Here is a 22,727-nt window from a genome sequence, read left to right on the forward strand (position 1 = left end):
ATGAAAAAAATAATTTTGATATATACCATATTTGTCAGCTTATAAGATGCTGCAGAATGAAAGGCACACCCTAATTTTGGACGGTAAATTTAAGGAAAAAAAAAAAACTTTTGAAAAAAAAATTTATTGTTAATACAATGGAAGTTTAAAATGCAATAAAAATAGAATCCAATAAAGAAAGGTATAGGATTATTACTCTTATTATTTTAGTATTATTCACTTCAGATTCATTACTGACTCGATCATCATTATCCTCAACATCATCATCATCCTCTTCATTAGCATCACTGTCACTCTCATAAAATAAATGATCTTCAGTTCCATCCATTGCATTACAGTAGAACCTCAATTATCCATCAGGGTAGGGGACCGAGACCATGATGGATAATCGAATAGACAAATAATAGAATATGTACATTAAAAACATTATACATACAATAGATTGGGTCATCTAACTTGTTTATTTTATTTCATAATCTAATAAAATTTAATTAAACTTTAATTTTTACTAGGTTATCAAAAAATCGTAGTACAAATATCTACCTATTTTTAATATTTTGACTTACATTGGTCTAGTAATGTCATAAAAAAATTTTAAATAAAACAATATTACATATATAAATACATATGTTCTAATGTCATTATAGAAATTTAAAAGAAAACATTACATAATTAAATTTCTTTTCAAAAAAAGGCAGTCAATTTCTTTTGTTTCATTACGCCTCAAGTCTTTTGGGAGGCAATGTTACGAATTTTAAGCAAAAGTAACACTTGCATAGCATCTACTTCTTGTACCTCAAACCACTTTGACAACAGAGTTTCAGCTTCACAGTGGCTAATTATGTTTGTTGTTCCATCAGCAAGCAGCTTTTTCTTCTTCAGTTTCAAAATCATTCGAAATTGTCATCACTCTGCACAATTTCATCATAGTCTAAAATTTCACATACAACATCCATTTTGTCCACATCCATCTTAAATAAAAATTGAAAGTATGGCCAAAATAAATTGAAAATGAGTTTCATATTAAACTGGTTTTAAATTGAAAATAGTTTTGTACACTTCACTCATTGTTACACTGAAAGATACAGAATTGAGCTGTTGATTATATCCTCAAAGAAAATTTTCTGACTTTCCAAGGCTCAAAACTAGGAGTCAAATCATACTTTAAAAGAAACTTATGCTTGAGTATTTATAGTAAAATATTAAGTAGAGAAACGAATCAGAAGTATTTAAAGATTTATACAGAACCATACCTTTGTAACTGAGGCAGATTTCCATCTTTTGTTTCTGTAGGCCTATCGACGGGAGATAATTCTTGGGAAGCTTCTCGTCCACAACTCTGCACAGTTGCATCGTCTTTATTAGAAGTCCGCGTATTCTGGTTATTTGACGAAGAGTTGTGATTGTGAGAAGAAAACAAACTATGGACGTCTGATTTTTTAGAATAGTAAGCACTATTTGAAAATAAATCATGCACATCCAGATTGAAATTGTAAGGACTTTTGGAAGTGAATGGATATGGCATAAAACCAAATCCACTTACAGCATTACTTAAAGTATGTGTCATATGTTGTTGTCGTTGCAAGTATGGTAGAGTCTGGTTTCTGTCATAGAACCTATTGCAAGAGTCAACAGCTTCCAGATTCTGCTGTATCCTATTATAAGACTTTGAACCCCTGAAAGAGAAAGAGCCACTGTCATTGGATTTTTTTTATTACACATATTAGAACACATTTACAGAATTCTTGTAAACCTTTATTATTCTCAGAACTCATAAAATAAGAAAATATATACAAAGACTAGCATTTCATATTAAACAATTTATTCTTCACAAGTACAGTAAAGTGAGATATGGTCGCTTTAAGATGCCTTATCTTAAAAAAATATGCTAGCGTAGTTCTGCATATTCATTACTGATCACCTGAGAGCAGGTGTTTTCTTGTACCAAAAAAAAAAATAAATAAATAAATAAAATAAAAAAATTCACAATATTGACTTTTATTCTAAATTTGAAAACTAATAAACCAATCCTTCCACAATTTTACATCCTCTGTTGGACTCAGCCTTATTATATTTAGATAAATAATGTCACTTTTGTTTTGAAAAAGATTTATGGGATTCTTCTAAAAGAAGTCTATACAGTTATGCCCCCACTGATTCAGTTACCCATGGTTAACCACGGGAAAAAAAAAAAAAAAAAAAAAAAAACCCTTAACACTTACTACTTGTGTGTCCAATATGATGCTTCCCTTTATTTTTTAAAATGTTGCGTATGGTTTAGTCACCAACATTATAATGGTTTTTTAGACAGTTAATTAATGGATGAACCACTTTCAAACTCTTGAATAATTTCAAGTTTTTGTTTAATTTGAAAGCACAACTTTTGCATTTGCTCACCATTTTCGTGATTTCTAAACAAATTAAAAAAAAAAAAAAAAAAAAACCCCAACATCCTTGACATAAATAACGAAACAATTTCTTTTGCAGTGCGACGAAACACAACAATCAATGCAATGCATGCACTAAAGCAAACTAAACATTTGGTGTGTCTCTCTCTCTCTTTTTTTTGAGTGCCGGGTGTGAAGACAGCGTAGGTTGCAAGATAATAGGTACACTAATCTCCCAATAATGACTTATAATAACGCCACATCTTTTCGCTTATTTACGACTTGCAAAATATCTGTTTATACCTATTCTAGTTATTACTTGAATTTTAAGATTTCTGGTTGATCCCCCTCCTGCAATTTGGAGTCTTGAAGTGCCCTGGTTAATCCAATCCTGGTAAATCGAGAGTCCTGCTCTACTTTATTATTACCATATTTAATGTTGGTAATGTCTTACTGTGTGTTTAATTTATCAATTAAACATTATATATGGGGTCAGCAGGTGTTTGCTTATATCAGTGGTTTCAGCCATCCACGGTAGGTTTTGAATGTACCCCCCCCCCCCCCCCCCCCCGCGGATACAGGGTTTTACTGTTTTCTTAAAGTTAATCATGGTTAAAGTGTAGTTTAACTTCTTAATTTAAGAATTAATGAACACATTTCAGACAGCTTCTCACCCCTCTCACTCAAAATATGGTGTATGATAACTAAAACTGTAGTAATGAAAGCCATATCACACAAAAATACATGAGAACACAAACATCTAAATGTTACTGAATCTATAAAAGCCTGAATCCTTTCCATTATGACTGAAGTATACTACATATCAGGGTTTCCCCAAACTTTTTCAAGTGCGGACCGGTGTTTGCAGATTTTTTATTTTGTGTGGCTCACTTATAGCTATAAATGAATGCATTTTCAATAATTATACTTGTTGGTTCAGGAAATAATCACACTACCATTAGGACATTTAACATACCAGTAATAATGGGCTCACATTTGGTGTGTATGGGCTTGGCACAAAGAGGAAGGGTCCTGAGCTAGATATCAAACCTCTCTCTTTCTCTCAGGGTAACTCAGAATTAATTTTTAAAATTTTTTGGTTGGTGCAGCAAAAGCCTCAGGCTTCCTTGCACCGTATGGCTAATAATAATAATAATAATAATAATGCAATTAGGTATTCATTTCTTCGTTTATTATCAAAAGTTTACATAAAACTGACATTTTTTCAGTCTGGTTTTGGGCAAATAAATACTTATTTAATGAGTAGGGTGATGCTGTTTTCCCTCAACTTGGTTCTCAAATCTAGCTCGACGTCCAATCTGTTCCGGCAGTTGTTTTTTAAAAAAACTAATGCTGAGAATTCGGTTTTACATTTGTAAGTTGTTACAAATAGCATAAGAAATTTCAGTGCTTTTTCTGATAAATGCTTATATTCTTCAAGGCAACTTAGCCAAAAATTTATCAATGAGATCCAACTGAAGTGGTCTTTTAATGCTGTTACATGACAGTTCAATAAGAGAATCAATTTCTTGTTCATTGAGACAGAATTCTTCCACATTAAAAGTAAGTAGGGTTTTTAATCCACATTTTACTGCTTTCATTTGGAGGAAAATATTCTTGAAAGTTTGATTTCAATTCTAAGAGATGTTCTTTAATCGTCGTAGAAATCTCAGCAGGAATGTCACTTTGAACATACTCTTTTTGCAATTTAATTGAACTAGGAAGAAAATTATAATTCCCCTTTACAACTTGAAGTACCCAAATATGAATTTTCTTCGTAGCTGCTTCTATTTTGTCCTGAACTTTAAAAATATTTATATCAATACCTTAATTTTAATATGTAAATTTAAATTTAAGGCATTTAAAAAACCAAAAATATCACATAAATATCACCTTAATTAATCAATTAAAATCATTAAACCTGTCTTTAAATTCAAATAATGCATCCTCTGCTGATGGAGGATGTTACTCCAAAAACAGTAAGTACTCATTCTTCATTTCGATTAGTCGTTTCAATACATTCCCTCTTGATAACCATTGAATTTCAACGTGTAATAAAAGATGTTCATAACGTGCTTCCTAATTTTTTGCATAAAGCAGTAATTCAAGGAATGGGATTTTATATAGTTAATAAATTTGACACATTCTTGAATAGCTTTTTCAAAACCAAAGGATTTTTTTTTTTTTTTTTTTTTAAACAGCTAATGCTGCTCTGTGAATACTAACAATGCACCCATTCACAATCTGGAGCTACTTCTCGGACCCTCGGAAAAAGTCCCGTACAAGAACCAGCCACTGACCAGGCGGCATCGCAACTCAATCCGACACATTTGTTCCAATCGAGTCCACTTTGAGTTATATAATTATTGATTAATTTAAAAAGTTCTTCAGCAGCTGTTCTTGTTGGTAGGGTTTACAAAACAAAAAATCTTCACTGACAGTATCCTTAAAAGCATACCCTACAAAGCACATTAAATTGGCATTATCTGCCATGTCTGTACTTTCATCCACTTGTAAAGAAAAAAATAGACAGCTTCGAATGTGCTTTATGAGAGTTTCTTCAAAATTATTCGCCATTTCCACAATTCTACACTTCACCGTATTATCTGATAAGCAGAGTAAATGCAAGTGATTTTCTTTCTTTTTATAAAGGTGAGGTGTCATTACTTTTAGTGTGGGAAGTATTAACTTTTTACCAATAGTATGAGGGTATCCTGTCTCGGCTATTAGTTTTGCAACTTCATATGAAGCCATAACCAAGTCTTTATTGCAACATCTCACAGAAACCGTCTTTACAAAACCTTTTCTAGATGAAATATATTCATTTTTCTTATTAATGAAAAATTCCTTATTTGAGTATTCTGGATGCACACAATCTGAGAGCCATTTCAGTTTTGATGGTTGATTTTGATATGACAGATGCACCAGAGCACACAAAGCAGTAGCAAAGGATGCATAAGTGTGTATATATGTATGTATTTATTGTGAAAGTAAGAGTAATCATATAGTTGATAAGAGTGAAGATGTGAGTGAAAGTTACACGAGATGCCAAAAGCTAGAAGGAAAAGATAGCAGAAATATGAGCAAATGTAGGTGTTAAAAGTGGAAAAGAATGTGAATATCTGATAAGTTATATAATGAATGAGGTAAAATTATAGGCTGAATTATAAAGCCAATTAGAGAGGAGTGACCTGTAAAGTAAAAATGATAAAGTGACAAATAAATAAAAGTAATGGTAGCTAGCATCATATAAGGATGGATAAATTTGGCTATATGCAAAAGGGGGTTGAGCAAATATGCATTAAAGTCTGATGTTAGCAAAAGTAAATATTGATACATGATCGGGTATTTCTTCAGGGGATTACACCTGATCATGCATCAAGGATTGCATTTCTATACTTGTCTATAAATGTGAAAGAGAAGAAATTTAATAATAAATTGAGTGGGATCGAAAGTATTATAACTCTCACAAAGTATGGACAAGATAGTCCCAACGCAGTGTATGTTGTATAAAATAATTAAGTTAAATTAAAATTAAAACTAGTTTTATATTGTAAGTACAAATTCAGATTCAGATAGCAAATGCAAATAGAAGTTAGGTGGATATAATTTGTGCAATTTAGTTGATAGAATTTATAGCTTACAAATGGTACAAGGTTGAATAGTGAATTGAGGATAGGGAAGGGGGTAAAAGTGTATCTGAATGAGATAAAGGCAAATATAGCATGAGATTAAGGATAATATATATATAAACTTAAATAGAATATATGCCAGTAGCATGGCAAACCACCAGAGTAAAAATAAACTTAACCAATAAAATAACAAAAAATAAAAGTAAAATGGGGGTAGAACAAATAAAGAGGAGGGTACTTTTGAAGCAACGTTCCTAATATAATTTAGAAAATACAAGCCAATTCAAAAGAAATTTAGTGGAGTCCCCCCCCCCAGAATAGCACCTGTTTCTGAATTACGTGACTCGCTAAAGTAGAAGCTGGACTACCAACAATACATGATCAAATGAACTAAAATAATTAATAAAATAAAATAGACTGATGTTATGGCCCATCTCGACAGAGGACCACAAGGCCAATAATAGTCAGGGAATCACTGCATTTCGAACGCTAAACAAACCCATGCAACAGATTTCCATAGCAGTGGTCCTTATGCAGTAAAAAATAATAAGACAAGAAACCTAGTACTCACATGACTAAACCATACCACTAACAAAACAATAGTTGAACTGAAAATATATAGAAACAAATTAGACTATATATGGTAGTACGTATGCAGCATTAGCAAATCATCACACTACTATCATGTAAATATAATCCAAATATTAAATAGAGGGGTAAAAAGTAAAAGTAATAAAAAACAGTACAAAAGCTATTTTTGAATTTTATATATATATATATATATGTTTCTAATTGTTTGAATTTTTTATTGTTACCTATTATTGGTGGTTTTTACATATAGGCATTAGTGTTCATACAATCCGGATCATTAATCTAGCATTATTTAGGTCATCTTAATTCCACATGGTTTAGGTTTAGAAGTTTAATGCTTAGTGATAATGAATTTTCATGACAAATTATTGATGAAAATTTTTATCTGTAGCAAAGGTAATTACTAGTTTTATTAACAGTATACTTCTATTTTATTACTATTATACATTTTTGCATTCCATCACGTGGCCGTCGATCCCCTACTTCGTCGGGGGCTTTGAGTGGATTGACAGCCCTTTCGATGTAATGCCTCATACTTACATGTTTCTGTTTGTACCTATCACAGTTTTGCTATTTTAAGTTCCTTTTCTTTTGTTTAATTTCTAAAGTTCCTAGAATTTAAGTTTTTGAATTTTTAAAATTCTTAATTATTGTTTGCATATCTATTTATAGTATTAATTAGTTTTAATTTTTTACGATCTCTTCAGCAAACTGTGATAGAGTACACAAAGCCCAACAGGTAAATATCCAATATTGTAAAATTCCTACTTACTTAATGTCGTAATCTGGTGGAGGTCGTAGAATAAAAAAGGGAAAATTTCCCACCTTCTATTTGTTTTATAGGTAGCGACTTTTATAGCGCAGTCGCACTAACGTTACTTTGTGTGTTGATGGCGCATTGGCCTCAGGCCCCGATTTTTATGCCAATGCCTGCGGTGGAGGTTTGTTGTTGGATCGATGATTTTCTGTAAGCTTTATATGGGTTGTGTTAACATGTGGATTAAAATTTTTTATTTACATGTGTATTAACATTATTTTTACATTCGTTTTTGTGCCTTACCTCGTACTGTGCCGGTATCGCTTTTCTAAGGCATAACAGCACATTTCTTATATATTTCATACTTTGGAACGGAACCCCTTTATTACTATAGGAGCCGTAACTCAGTATTCGCGGCATTTCTCAGGAACATAACCCCCAAGAATAGCGGGGGTTTACTGTACTATTTTATTTTTAGATGGTTTTTAATGAATATATTGGGGTGGTGTGTTCTAATATTTGCATATATGGCAGTTTTTATGTGATACCTACCGTATATTTTGGGAATTTTGTTTATATCTAGGGTTTTGATGAGTTTTTGTATTGCCATCTTTATGCTTTCTATATTGTTGCAGATTTTTAAAAAGTCTGTTTGGTTTCTTATAGTATTACCATGTATATGCTTCGCTATGTTGCTTTTCCCAGTGTATGAGTTTTATTGTATCGAAATTAAAATAGTCTCTTTTATCATAGTGATGTGTATATATTTTGTTTTGGTTGATGGCAATTTTGCTGTCTAAGTAGACAGCTTGTTGTTTGTTATCAGAATTTGTACATTCAGTTTTTAAGTCTGTTGGGTAAATACTCTTTGCTACATTTGCAAAGCTGTCATAGCTGATCACGAGTACGTCATCAATATATCTGCAGAATTTAATATTTTCTGTGATTTTGCTTTCATAGTGTTGCAGGGTAGAGGTTAGCTATGGCGCATGAACTGCTGGATCCCATAGCCATCCCCCTGATTTTTGTTAGGTCATTCCAGTATTGTTTTTTGCATTGTAAGATATTGTGATATTTTTGGTAGTATAGCTGTAGTATTTCTATTAGGTTGTGTGCTATGCTTGTAAAGAGGTTTTTGAAATCTTATGTGTATATACTTTTTATGCTATTCTTTTGTTTTTTTAATGTCGTCCAAATATTCTTTGTTGTTGTTGATAATTCTGGTGTTCTTGATTTCCTTGGTGATATCTTTTAATTTATTTTCCATTATCTTACTAGTATACTTTATGTAGCTATTTTTGCCCGAAGTAATGAATCTTTTTCCTGTAGGCACCTTGTGATATTTTCGTATCCAATATATGTAAGGGTATTGCATCCTGTCTATTTTAATTTTAAGTTTTTTATGCATTGCCAAAAGTATAAGCAAAGAAACAAAAAACCCTAAACAACTAAACAATGAAGATATCGAGATACAAACGCAACAAATAAAACAACTTAAATTCAAAAAATGCAGTAGCAAACTGTAAAACCTGCCCCTACATGCACAGCATACACCATATAAATTCCAAAAATGCACCAACATTCTGTCACAAAAAATGTAATCTACCTAATTACCTGCAAGATATGTGGGATACAATATACTGGACAAACCAGTAAAAAGCTCCACCTTCGGATGAACCTTCACCGATCACAAATCAACAAATACGATGAAAACACTGCAAAAAATGGCAAACCAAACAGGGCAGACAAATACAATAATGAAATTGAATATAGACATTTCAAAATACATGATGTGTTGTCAAAATACATGACAACACATCCATTGCCATTCTGACCATTATCGATAACAACACACAAAGAGGAATCATGGAAGATATGTTCATTCTACTTATAAATCCCTATACTCTTATGGTTTAAACAATCACTTTAATGGAAGGAACTTTGCATTCACCAGCCCAGAAATATGTACTTACACTATTTTCCAGATCAGCAAAAACTGACAAAATAATGGGATTAAAAACGAAAAAATACTACGAGAATACAATAAAAACAACCACAAAATACCAATATATATTGGTATTTGATGAACTTTGAAAAACTACTAACAGAATGGGACACAGATCCCATAAACATCAAAAACATACAAAATACACTATTCTCTATTAAAATAAGTAAGCCTAAAGCTTAGCAAAATATACCAAAGACAAAAAACCCAGAACATACACCTCAACAATTTACTTGAAGACATATTTAAATTCAGAATAGGCATAAAATTCAACGAACACACTAAAAAAAAAAAAAAAAAGAGTACTGTATAATAAAATACCAAAACCATTTATACGACGCAGTTAATATCGGTAACATCATAAATAATAACAAAAGTTACCTACCCATCAAAAACACATAAATAAATAAATAAAAATTAGATACAGCTACACACCAAGCCAATAGAACTAACCATCTGCAATTACAAAAACACCACTGATAAAATGAATGAAGAAGAACTACCATGTCACTGCCAAGAAAGCAGATATAAAAACTTCAAGCATATGATAAAAGGAGACCTCAATATCACCGAAGACAAAGCACTAAGAGAAACAATGAAAAAGGGTGCAAAATTCAGAGCTAACACCCCAAACTAGGCTGGAATATATAAAAAAAATCAATATACACAGATCTGTTACAATTTGCATTCAAAGCCGCATACAAAAACAACGAACCTATAGAATCATTCCAAAGCTGGATAAACGCCAATACTGAAAAACTTCAGAGAAAACATAACACTACAAAAACATAAGCATGACAAGCGTTTAAATTTAAGAAGTATTAACAGCAAAATAAAAGAAATACAAAACAAATTCGTGATCACAAGAACCGACAAGGCAAGTAATAATTTCAGTATTATATGCAAAATATTCGACATTGAAGCTATAAAAGAGGAATTGTATAACAATAAAACATACAAATACATAGACACCAATCCAAACAGCATCAGCAAAAAAATCCTGGCAATGCATAAAAAACTTAAAATTAAAATAGACAGGATGCAATACCCTTACATATACCGGATACCAAAATATCACAAGGTGCCTACGGGAAAAAGATTCATTACTTCGGGCAAAAATAGCTACATAAAGTATGCTAGTAAGATAATGGAAAATAAATTAAAAGGAAATCAACAACACCAGAATTATTAACAACAACAAAGAATATTTGGACGACATAAAAAAAAAAAAAAAAACAATAGCATAAAAAGTATATACACATACGATTTCAAAAACCTCTTTACAAGCATAGCACACGACAACCTAATAGAAGTACTACAGATATATTACCAAAAATATCACAATATCTTACAATGAAAAAACAATACTGGAATGACCTAATAAAAATCAGTGTCAAAGGCAACTACATACTAATGGGAGGCAAAACATATATACAATGCGGGGGGGGGGGGGGGGGGAAGCTATGGGACCAAGCAGTTCGTGCGCCATAGCTAACCTCTACCTGCACCATTATGAAAGCAACATCACAGAAAATATTAAAAATTCTACAGATATATAGATGATGTACTCGTGATCAACTATGACAACTTTGCAAATGTAGCAAAGAATACTTACCCAACAGACTTAAAAATTGAATGTACAAATCCTGATAACAACCAACAAGCTGTCTACTTAGACAGCAAAATTGCCATCAACCAAAACAAAATATATACACATCACTATTATAAAAGACTATTTTAATTTTGATACAATAAAAGTCACACACTGGGAAAGCAACATAGCAAAGCATATACATGGTAATACTATAAGAAACCAAACAAACAGACTTTTAAAAATCTGCAACAATATAGAAAGCTTATGCTTTCTATATTGTTGCAGATTGATGAGTTTTTGTATTGCCATCTTCACAGATGGCAATACAAAAACTCATCAAAACCCTAGATATATACAAAATTCCCAAACGATACAGTAGGTCTCACATAAAAACTGCCATATACGCAAATATTAGAACACACCACCACAATGTAGACCCACATATATTCATTAAAAACCATCTAAAAATAAAATAGTATTTAGTCAGAAATAGTATTTCCCCAAGTTTATAAGGTTTACTGCACTCAGACGAGGCTCGTCGCCTGACTGCACTACAACCTATTACCAAATTTAACCCCCCCCCCACCGCCACCCATAGTATATACACTATTATATATGTATACAGCTTTACCTCTGGAGAAATATGTGCTGTTACGCCTTAGAAAAGCGGTACCGGCACAGCATGAGGTAAGGCACAAAAACGAATGTAAAAATAATGTTAATACACATGTAAATAAAAGATTTTAATCCACATGTTAACATAACCCATATAAAGGGTTGAATTTGAAAGTGTCTGCAATTCTGCCCAGATACGATAGGAGGGAGTATATGATGAGAGCCTTGTCGATCAATTTGGCCCTGGAAAGATTGTGCAAGGCTCAAGGGGTAGAATTTTTTTCAGCCTGGACTGTACTTGTTAACAGGAGAGATTGCTTCTACAGGGATGGGATACACTTAAATAGAAAGGGTGCAAGAATATTTGCTGATGCTATCGAGGCAGTGTTAGGTGGGTCGGAAAACTGCTAGCTTGGGGGGGAGACAAAGACCAATAGATTGACAGTAGCCACTGGCAGAGGTGAAAGAGATTCTTGCACTGCTTCTATTAGAATGAGCAGAAGCCTGAAAAACAAGATGCATGATATTTCAGAGACTGCTGGGAGCCATTGCGGTACAAGTAAACACATGGGTTGTGTTAGGGTAGCTAAGAAAAAGAACAGGTGCATGTATACTTGCGTGTACACCAATGCTAGGAGTTTAGTAAATAAATTTGATGAATTTGAGGTATTGCTCAAAACATCAAAGGCAGATATTGTTGGGATTTCAGAGACGTGGTGTCACACAGATATAGGGAATGCAGAACTGGAATTTGGGGAGTACAATGTCTACAGAAAGGATAGACAGGATAGGAAGGGAGGAGGGGTTATGCTATTAGTAAAGAAATACATAAAATCCAAGGAAGTGAAGCCAGTCGACATCGCTGGGTCAGTTTGGTGTGACATAAGCATTGGGAGATCAAAATTGAGAGTAGGAGTGTGCTATAGGCCTAATGACTCTGATGAGTATAATAAGAAACTGTACAGAGAAATAGAGTGGGCCAGTAAATCAGAGATTCTTATAATGGGGGATTTTAATTTCCCAGATATTGACTGGAATTTGGAGGCTGGTCACTCACACACTAGCAAGGCTTTTGTGGATTTATTGGATGATTGTTTTCTACATCAGCATGCTCGGGAGGCAACTAGAGGGAGTAATACTCTTGATTTGATTATCAGCAGTGATTCTTCATGCATTAAGAATCTGCAGATAAATGAACCACTAGGTGGCAATGATCACAGTGTGCTGAAGTGGGATTTACTCAAAGAGGTAACTACCATTAGGGGTAAAGGGAAGGGTTATTGCTTCTGTAAAGGCGATGGACTGAGACAGTATTTAAATCCTATACAGTGGGACCAACTGATGATGTTACCAACAGCAAGTTCAAAATGGGAAGCATTCAAAGAACTTATCTTGGAAGCTACTAGGCTTTACATGCTAACTAAGAAATATTGTTCAAGGTTTAGGCCAAAATGGATGTCAGATGAATTTATGAGGCATATGGCAGAGAAGAAAAATGCATGGGATACTTACAAATTAACACATGACACAGAAGCCTATGATAGATACAAGTTGATATGCAACCAAGTTACAAAGGAGGTTAGGCAGGCGAAGGCAGATTACGAGAAATCCTTGGCAAGGGATGCAAAGAAAAACAGCAAAGAGTTCTTTACTTATGTAAACTCTAGAAGGAAGGGGATGAATCAGATTGGTCCACTTGATATTGATGGGTCAACTGTTGATGATCCTGCTCAGGTAGCTAACAAACTAAATGAATATTTTGCATCGACATTCACACACGACGAGTTATTCAGCGAGGGGAATGCCAGAGGTGTATTCAACTCTAGCAGTAAGCTACAGAATCTTGAAATAACTGGGAGTAAAGTGGAGGAGAAATTGTTAAAGGTAAACACAAGAAAGGCACCCGGGGTGGATGGGATCTATCCAGTTATATTAAAGGAGGCAGCAAATGAAGTAAGCAAACCCTTAGCCATAATTATGAGAGCTTCCTTGGACTCAGGGGAGGTACCCATAGACTGGAAATGTGCAAATGTGACCCCAATTCACAAAGGAGGATCAAAGGCTGACACAAGTAATTATAGACCTGTGAGCTTAACTTCTGTTCCAGGAAAATTAATGGAGGCACTGGTTAAAGAAGCACTGCAGGATCATTTAGACAAGACTTCAGTTATAGCTCGGACACAGCAGGGTTTTGTTCAGGGGAAGTTGTTGTTGTTGTTGTTTGGTTTTTAGGAGCATTAGCAACTAAGGCCATATTGCTCCGGGAATATGCGGTGGTCATTCCCTGACCTTTCCGCATCCTCCGTATTTGGTGGTGACGGGCTCGAACCCCGGTCTAATCAAGAAGCGTGTGCTACGCACTGCTGCTCCTTCCCACCTGGCTACGGAGGCGCCTTGTTCAGGGGAAGTCTTGCCTGACCAATTTGATTGGATACTATGATGAAGTCACAAAAGAACTGGATGCAGGGAATAGCTTTGATATTATATACTTGGATCTTAGAAAGGCTTCTGATACTGTTGCACATGGAAGACTGCTACACAAATTGGAGCAGTGTGACATTGGAGGCAAATTGCTGCTATGGATAAAGGGGTGGTTGAGGGGGAGAAGACAGAGAGTGGTAATCAAAGGACACTGCCCATCGTGGACTAATGTTATTAGTGGAGTCCCTCAGGGGTCGGTGTTGGGTCCATTACTGTTTTCTGTATTTATAAATGATATTGATGATGGTATATCAAGCTTAATGTCCAACTTTGCAGACGATACAAAGGTTGGCAGGGTTGTCAAGGACATTACTGACAATATGCTGCTGCAACAGGATCTGGAAAGGTTGAGCAGATGGGCTGAGAGGTGGCAAATGAAGTTTAACATTGACAAATGTAAAGTACTACACATGGGAAACAGCAACCCCAGAGCAACGTATCAACTCTGTGGTACAACACTGACAGTGGTAGAGAATGAAAGGGACTTGGGGGTGGTTGTGCAGGCAGATATGAAGTTCTCTGAGCAGTGCAGACGGGCTGCAAGAGTAGCTCATGGAGTATTGTCAATGATATACAGGAAGTTTTCCAGCAGGGATAAGGAGGTGATTATTCCCTTGTATAAGGCAATGGTCAGGCCACACCTAGAGTACTGTATACAGGTCTGGAGGCCTCATTTCAAGAAGGATGTAGAGCTGCTGGAACGAGTACAGAGAAGGGTAACAAGATTAGTGAATGGAACAAAGGGGTGCTCTTACGAAGAAAGGCTTAAGTTTTGCAAATTACAGTGTCTGGAGACTAGGCACCAGCGAGGTGATCTGATAGAGGTGTATAAAGCCTTGAATGGTTTAAGCATGCTCAATGCTGATGGGATTCTTCCTCTAGCTCAGAATAATCACCTGAGAGGGCATAAATTCAAATTGAGGAAAGACAGATGTAGGATAGACGTGTGGAAATTTGCCTTTAGCCAGCGGGTGGTTGGTTGGTGGAACAGACTTCCATCCCTTGTCGTGGAGGTTGATAGCCTAAATAAGTTTAAGGCTCAGCTGGACAGGTATTTTGAACGAACAGAGGGATGAAGTGGCAGTGGGTTTTTTTTTTTTTTTTTTTTTGGCTGATGCTGCATAAGCTTGCTTTCTTGCATCAAATGCCTCTACTAATGCTAATGCTAATTTTCAGATCAAGGAAGTTGGCTGTGCAATTATCAACATATCAAACACAAAGAAAATGTTGATAATTGCACAGCCAACTTCCCTGATATGAAAATTACACTCTGTAATGATGCAGTTCCAGATCTTATTGACATTTACGACAAAAACTATTTTAACTTCGAGGTCATTTACCTCACAAATTGGCAATCTAATATTTTCAAAAAAATACCATTTGTATTCAAAGCCATCAGTTTAGCCAACATATGCAGTAACCATATCTTTTTCAGCAAAGCAACAAGTTTTTTTATAACAAGCTTTTAAATAATAATATTTAAACCTCCCTTTCTCGTCAAATGCCGTTTCAGTATAGTTTCTTCTATAATTAAAAATAAATTCAACTTCGATTTACTCGGCACCTGCCTGTGTTAAAGGTATTGTACAGTTGTATATTATTTGGTGGGATTTCCACTACTTAGGTAGTAATCACTGTTCATGACTTCCATTTAAGGTTCCTTTTTGGAATGAGATTACTGTTGTTTTACTCTAAGTTTTTTCACACGTTTAGTTCGAATTCGTCCTCTCTTCTTTTTGGAATCCTGTACATATGGCTCCCCCCCCCCCGACTTAAGTGTCTCTCTTCCCTGATTACAACTGCTAGGTTTGGCACTTTGCTTCCATGACACCAGTCTCCAATCTATTGTCTATATGTAGCCCTGCATCATTAAACCAGGTCTTATTTGGTGAATAAATGTTATCATTGGACACAAATTCTTCTTCTTCTCAAGGTTTTTATTTCTGTTTCCATCAAAAGTTTGTCGCCTGTCGATTTTTTGTCATGCTCTTCAATGGATTCATTAAACATCCAATCAACCGCAGTTGTACCTTACTGCGCTTTTCTCTTTCAACTGCGGTTTGTCATCTTGGAAGTTTGGAGCCGTAATCTATAAACTCTGTTATCTGATCACCTAAATTTTACCGGATCGTATCTCCTGTAGTTCGGATTTATTTTTGTTCCATTATCTGTTTCGCATGTTCCTTCACATTTTGGTATGTCGTCGCATCAGCAACTAAGGCCATATTGCTTTGGGGATATGCAGTGGTCATTCCCTGACCTTTCCGCATTCTCTGTATTTGGTGGTCACGGGCTCGAAGCCCGGTCTAATTAAGAAGCGTGTGCTACGCACCGGTGCTCCTGCCCACCTGGCTATGGAGGCGCCTCCGCGGCCTTCTGACGCTTCACGTTTTTCAGGCAATCTTTCCAAATTTTTTCTCAACGATAGAGGTCATTCCTAAATCTTTAAAAACTGGGTGACTTGTTATTTTCTCCCTTTCACTTCCCAGCTGTGTAACATTAATAACATTAATTAACTAATAACATTAGTCCACGAAGAGCAGTGTCCATTGATTACCACACTGTCTTCTCCAATTTGTGCAGCAGTCTTCCATGTGCAACAGTATCAAAAGCTTTTATACGATCCAAATATATGATATCAAAGTTATTCCCTGCATCTAGTTCCTTTGTGACCACATCATAGCATCCAACCAAGTTGGTCAGACAAAACTTCCCCTTAACAAAACCATGCTGTGTCTGAGTTATCACTGAAGTCGTCTAGATGCAGTGCTTCTTTAACTAGTGCCTCCATTAATTTCCCTGGAACAGAAGTTAAACTAACAGGTCTATAATTACTTGTGTCGCCCTTTTATCCTCCTTTGTGAATTGGGGTCACATTTGCACATCTCCAGTCCATGGGTACATCCCCTGAGTCCAAGGAAGCTCTCATAATTATGGCTAAAGGTTTGCTTCCTTTAATATAACTGGATAGATCCCATCCACCCCGGGTGCCTTTTTTATGTTTATCTTCAACAATTTCTCCTCCACTTTCCTCTCAGTTATTACAAAATCATCTAGCTCACTGGCAGAGTTTAATACATATCTGTCATTACCCCCCCCCCCGAATAATTCCTCTTTCACACTCGAAAAAGTGTTTGTGTAAACAGACTTTTGAGTGTGTTAACGGAAGAAAGTGTGTGAATGTAGATGAATGAATGTGTGTGAATGAAGATGCAAAATATTCATTTAGTTTGTTTGCCACCTGAGCAGGATTATCAACAGTTGAACCATCAATATCCAGTGGACCAATCTGATTCATCCCTTTCCTTCTAGAGTTTACATATGTAAAGAACTCTTTGCTGTTTTTCTTTCCTTTGCCAAAGATTTAGCATTAGCATTAGTAGAGGCATATGATGCAAGAAAGCAAGCTTATTCAGCATCAGCCAAAAAAAAAAACCCTCTCCCATTTCACCCCTCCGTTCGTTCGAAATACCTGTCCAGTTGAGCTTTAAATTTGTTTAGGCTATCAACTTCAACAACAAGTGATGGAAGTCCGTTCCACCAACCAACCACCCGCTGGCCAAAGGCAAATTTCCGCACATCTATCCGACATCCGTCCTTCCTCAATTTGAATTTATGCCCTCTGAGGTGATTATTCTGAGAAAGATGAAGAATCCCATTGGCATTGAGCATGCTCAAACCATTCAAAGCCTTATACACCTCTATCAGATCACCTCGCCGGTGCCTAGTCTCCAGACTCTGTAATTTGCAAAACTTAAGCCTTTCTTCGTAAGAGCAACCCTTTGTTCCATTTACTAATCTTGTTGCCCTTCTCTGTACCTGTTCCAGCAGCTCTACATCCTTCTTGAAATGAGGCCTCCAGACCTGTATACAGTACTCAAGATGTGGCCTAACCATTGCCTTATACAAGGGAATGATCACCTCCTTATCCCTGCTAGAAAAATTCCTGTATATCATTGACAAGACACCATGAGCTACTCTTGCAGCTCGTCTGCACTGCTCAGAGAACTTCATATCTGCCTGCACAATTACCCCCAGGTCCTTTTCATTCTCCACCACTGTCAGTGTAGTACCGCAGAGTTGATACATTGCTCTGGGGTTACTGTTACCCATATGTAGTACTTTACATTTGTCAATGTTAAACTTCATTTGCCACCTCTCAGCCCATCTGTTCAACCTTTCCTGATCCTGTTGCAGCAGCATAGCGTCAGTAGTGTCCTTAACGACCCTGCCAACCTTTGTATCATCTGCAAACTTAGACATTAAACTTGATATCCCATCATCAATATCATTCATAAACACCGAAAACAACAATGGACCCAACACTGAACCTTGAGGAACTCCACTAATAACATTAGTCCACGTTGAGCAGTGTCCATTGATTACCACTCTCTGTCTTCTGTCACTCAACCATCCCCTTATCCATAGCAGCAATTTGCCTCCAATGCCACACTGCTCCAATTTGTGCAGCAGTCTTCCATGTGCAACAGTATCAAAAGCCTTTCTAAGATCCAAATATATAATATCAAAGTTATTCCCTGCATCCAGTTCTTTTGTGACTACATCATAGTATCCAATCAAATTGGTCAGGCAAGACCTGCCCTTAACAAAACCATGCTGCGTCTGAGCTATAACTGAATTCTTGTCTAGATGATCCTGCAGTGCTTCTTTAACCAGTGCCTCCATTAATTTACCTGGAACAGAAGTTAAACTAACAGGTCTATAATTACTTGTGTCAGCCTTTGATCCTCCTTTGTGAATTGGGGTTACATTTGCACATCTCCAGTCTATGGGTACCTCCCCTGAGTCCAAAGAAGCTCTCATAATTATGGCTAGGGGTTTGCATACTTCCTTTGCTGCCTCCTTTAATATAACTGGATAGATCCCATCCACCCCAGGTGCCTTTTTTATGTTTATCCTCAACAATCTCTCCTCCACTTTCCTCTCAGTTATTACAAAATCATCCAGCTCACTGCCAATGTTTACTTTACCTACATCATTCTCCTTCCTGAATAACTCCTCATGCGTGAATGTAGATGCAAAATACTCGTTTAGATTGTTAGCCACCTGAGCAGGATCCTCAACTGTTGAACCATCAATATCCAGTGGACCAATCTGATTCATCCCTTTCCTTCTCGAGTTCAAGTATGTAAAGAACTCCTTTCTGTTTTTCTTTGCATCCTTTGCCAAGGATTTTTCGTAGTCTGCCTTTGCCTGCCTAATCTCCTTTGTGACTTGGTTACAGACCAACTTATATCTATCATAGGCTTCCATGTCACCCATTAATTTGTATGTATCCCATGCATTTTTCTTCTCTGCCACATGTCTCATTAGTCCATCTGACAACCATTTAGGCCTAAACCTTGAACAATATTTCTTAGTTGGTATGTAAAGCCTGGTAGCCACCAAGATTAGTTCCTTGAATGCTTCCCATTTTGAGTTTGCTGTTGGTAACATCATCAGTTGGTCCCACTGTATAGAATTTAAATACTGTCTCAGACCATCATAGTCGCCTTTACGAAAACAAAAACCTTTCCCTTTACCTCTGATGGTAGTTACCTCCTTGAGTAAATCCCACTTCAACACACTGTGATCACTGCCACCTAGTGGTTCATTTATCTGCAGGTTCTTAATGCATGAAGAATCACTACTGATAATCAGATCAAGAGTATTGCTCCCTCTTGTTGCCTCACGAACATGCTGATGTAGAAAACAATCATCCAATAAATCCACAAAAGCCTTGCTAGTGTGCGAGTGACCAACCCACAAATTCCAGTCAATATCTGGGAAATTAAAATCCCCCATTATAAGACTCTCTGATTTACTGGCCCACTCTATTTCCCTGTACAATATATTATTATACTCATCAGAGTCATTAGGCCTATAGCACACTCCTACTCTCAATTTTGATCTCTCAATGCTTATGTCACACCAAACTGACTCGACTCTGGACTGTCCAGCGATGTCCACTGGCTTCACTTCCTTGGATTTTATGTATTTCTTAACTAATAGCATAACCCCTCTTCCCCTCCTGTCCTGTCTATCCTTTCTATACACATTGTATTCCCCAAATACCAGTTCCGCATTCCTTATATCTGTGTGACACCACGTCTCTGATATCCCAACAATATCTGCCTTTGATGTTTTGAGCAATACCTCAAATTCATCAAATTTATTTACCAAACTCCTAGCATTGGTGTACACGCAGGTATACATGCACCTGTTTCTATTCTTAGCTACCCTAACACAACCCATGTGTTTACTTGTAACGCAATGACTACCAGCAGTCTCTGAAATATCCTGCATCTTGTTTTTCAGACTTCTGCTCATTTGAATAGAAGCAGTGCAAGAATCACTTCCACCTCTGCCAGTGGCTACTGTTAATCTATTAGTCCTTGTATCCCCCCCAACTAGCAGTTTTCCGACCCACCTAACACTGCCTCGACAGCATCAGCAAAAATTCTTGCACCCTTTCTATTTAAGTGTATCCCATCCCTGTAGAAGCAATCTCTCCTGTTAACAAGTACAGTCCAGGCTGAAAAAAAATTCTACCCCTTGAGCCTTGCACAATCCCTCCAGGGCCGAATTGATCGACAAGGCTCTCATCATATACTCCCTCCTATCGTGTCTGGGCAGAATTGCAGACACTTTCAAGTTCAACCCTAATTCACGGCTTTTTTTCAACAGTGACCTGTACTTGCTAAGTAATTCCGCCGGTCTCCTACTCTTAATATCATTAGTGCCAACGTGTACAACTATATCACCTTTTGTGCCCTTAAAAGATGATATCCGCTCTACAACGTCATCAACCTTTGCCCCTGGCAGACATACCCTGGTCCTATTCCACCTATCCTTTTTACAAAGCATGTTCCCCGTTTCCCTGACAATAGAGTCACCAACAACTACTAGTTCCTGTGGGACCAGCGCATTCTGCCTAGGGGGCTGCCCCTGTGTTGCCTGATGACCAAGTGCAAGCTCTGGCGTTGATGTGGGCAGCTGAGAGCTTGATGGGCCCCTCAATTTATTTCCTTCGAGGGCATCCACCCTGTCCTTCAAGGTCTCATAAAGGCCCATAACAACGCTGAGTTGTCGCCTGATTTCCATGCACTCCTTACATCGTGCACACACAAAGACATCCCCCTTGGCAGTATCATGTCCCGTACCCGACTGCTCCGCAAACATCAAGCAAACAGTGCATTTCAATAGACTGTGATTCAGAGGGCAACTGCCCCCCTCAGTTCTCCCCTGAACCACAGCACTCCCATTAGCTTGAGCCTTTTGCTTTGCTGCTCTGGTCAGAGTCATGATTCCAATTTAATTCAATAAAATTTAAAACAAAAATTAAATCCTTAAGTTATATCCCAAAACAGTTATGTTATATATATATATATATATATATATATATATATATATATATATTTTTTTTTTTCGGTATCTAGTGTTCCCTTTATACAACTTCCGTATCACGTGTACCACTATAGTTATTATTAATTATTTGTTACGATTAAGTCGTTATATATATTTATAGAGTTAAAAATACAATTTAATTGACAATAAAGTTTATCAAGATTAATAGATTTACTGATTATTTGACAATATTATATTATGCAGTATACTATACTAAGCTTATGCTATCGTGTAAAAATGGCGGGAATTCACGAACGGTATTTCTACGGACTCGTAAGTATTGATTAGCTTCGAAATCTCGCTATCTCAATTTAGAATAAACTAAGGATCCTGACTAGGTCTATAATCTACTTATAGAAGATAATTTGATATAACAATTGGTTAATAAATCGACTAAATTTGGTTAAAAGACCTCTCGTTCAATTTGTGACACGTGGATTTGATACCGTTACCGATACTAAGTAATATCTACGAAATCTCTGTCTAAGTTAAACTTTAAACTAAGTATCGTAACTAGGAATATAAAGCTACTCTAGAAAATAAGTTAATATGACAATTTAAACTAATAAAGCAGAAAATAAATCAGGAAAAACTTCTCTGTTTGAAGAGCTTTAAGGAGCAATGTCTGCATTTCTCACAATCTGTCTTTGCCTACCTAATCTCCTTTGTGACTTGGTTACAGGCCAGCTTATATCTATCATAAGGCTTCCATGTCACCCATTAATTTATATGTATCCCCTACATTTTTCTTCTCTGCCACATATGTCTCATTAGTTCATGTGATATCCATATAGGCCTAAACCTTGAACAATATTTCTTAGTTGGTATGTAAAGCCCAGTATGTAAAGCTTCCAAGATTAATTCTTTGAATGCCTCCCATTTTGAATTTGCTGTTAGTAACATCATCAGTTGGTGCCGCCATATAGAATTTAAATAATGTCTCAGACCACCATAATAGCCTTTACGAAAGCAAAAACCCTCCCCTGTATTCAGATATGGGAGCACAATTTTAGCAAGAGGTCGAATCAGGGGATGGCAAAAATGCAAAATCTGAATACAGCAGATGAAAATATGATACATAGCCAGGAAATTCACCATGCATTACATCAGGCATTACTAGAAAAATAGGGGAAGCAAATATGCAGTTTTTATCGTAATACTAGTAGAAAAGGTAGTCCCTACACAGTGTAAAAATAAAGTTAATAATGTAAATTAAAATACAAACATTTACAAAAGTGCGGAAGGGATGAAAGGTAAT

The 22,727-nt window shown here is 36.2% G+C and overlaps 1 protein-coding gene across 6 annotated transcripts in view; it reads right to left on the reverse strand.

Moving 5' to 3' along the window:
- Window positions 1-22,727, reverse strand: part of LOC150075760 (la-related protein 4-like) — a 498,776-nt gene that overhangs the window by 160,493 nt on the left and 315,556 nt on the right. For all 6 annotated transcript variants that reach the window (XM_090387140.1, XM_090387141.1, XM_090387139.1 and 3 more), the window contains one exon: window positions 1,254-1,676. In XM_090387140.1, the coding sequence (XP_090243266.1) occupies window positions 1,254-1,676 (423 nt within the window). The remainder of the gene's footprint in view (window positions 1-1,253; window positions 1,677-22,727) is intronic.

Source organism: Mastigoproctus giganteus, chromosome 13 (assembly GCF_048544385.1).
Source record: "Mastigoproctus giganteus isolate SK-2022 chromosome 13, ASM4854438v1, whole genome shotgun sequence".
NCBI classification, from domain to species: domain Eukaryota; kingdom Metazoa; phylum Arthropoda; class Arachnida; order Uropygi; family Thelyphonidae; genus Mastigoproctus; species Mastigoproctus giganteus.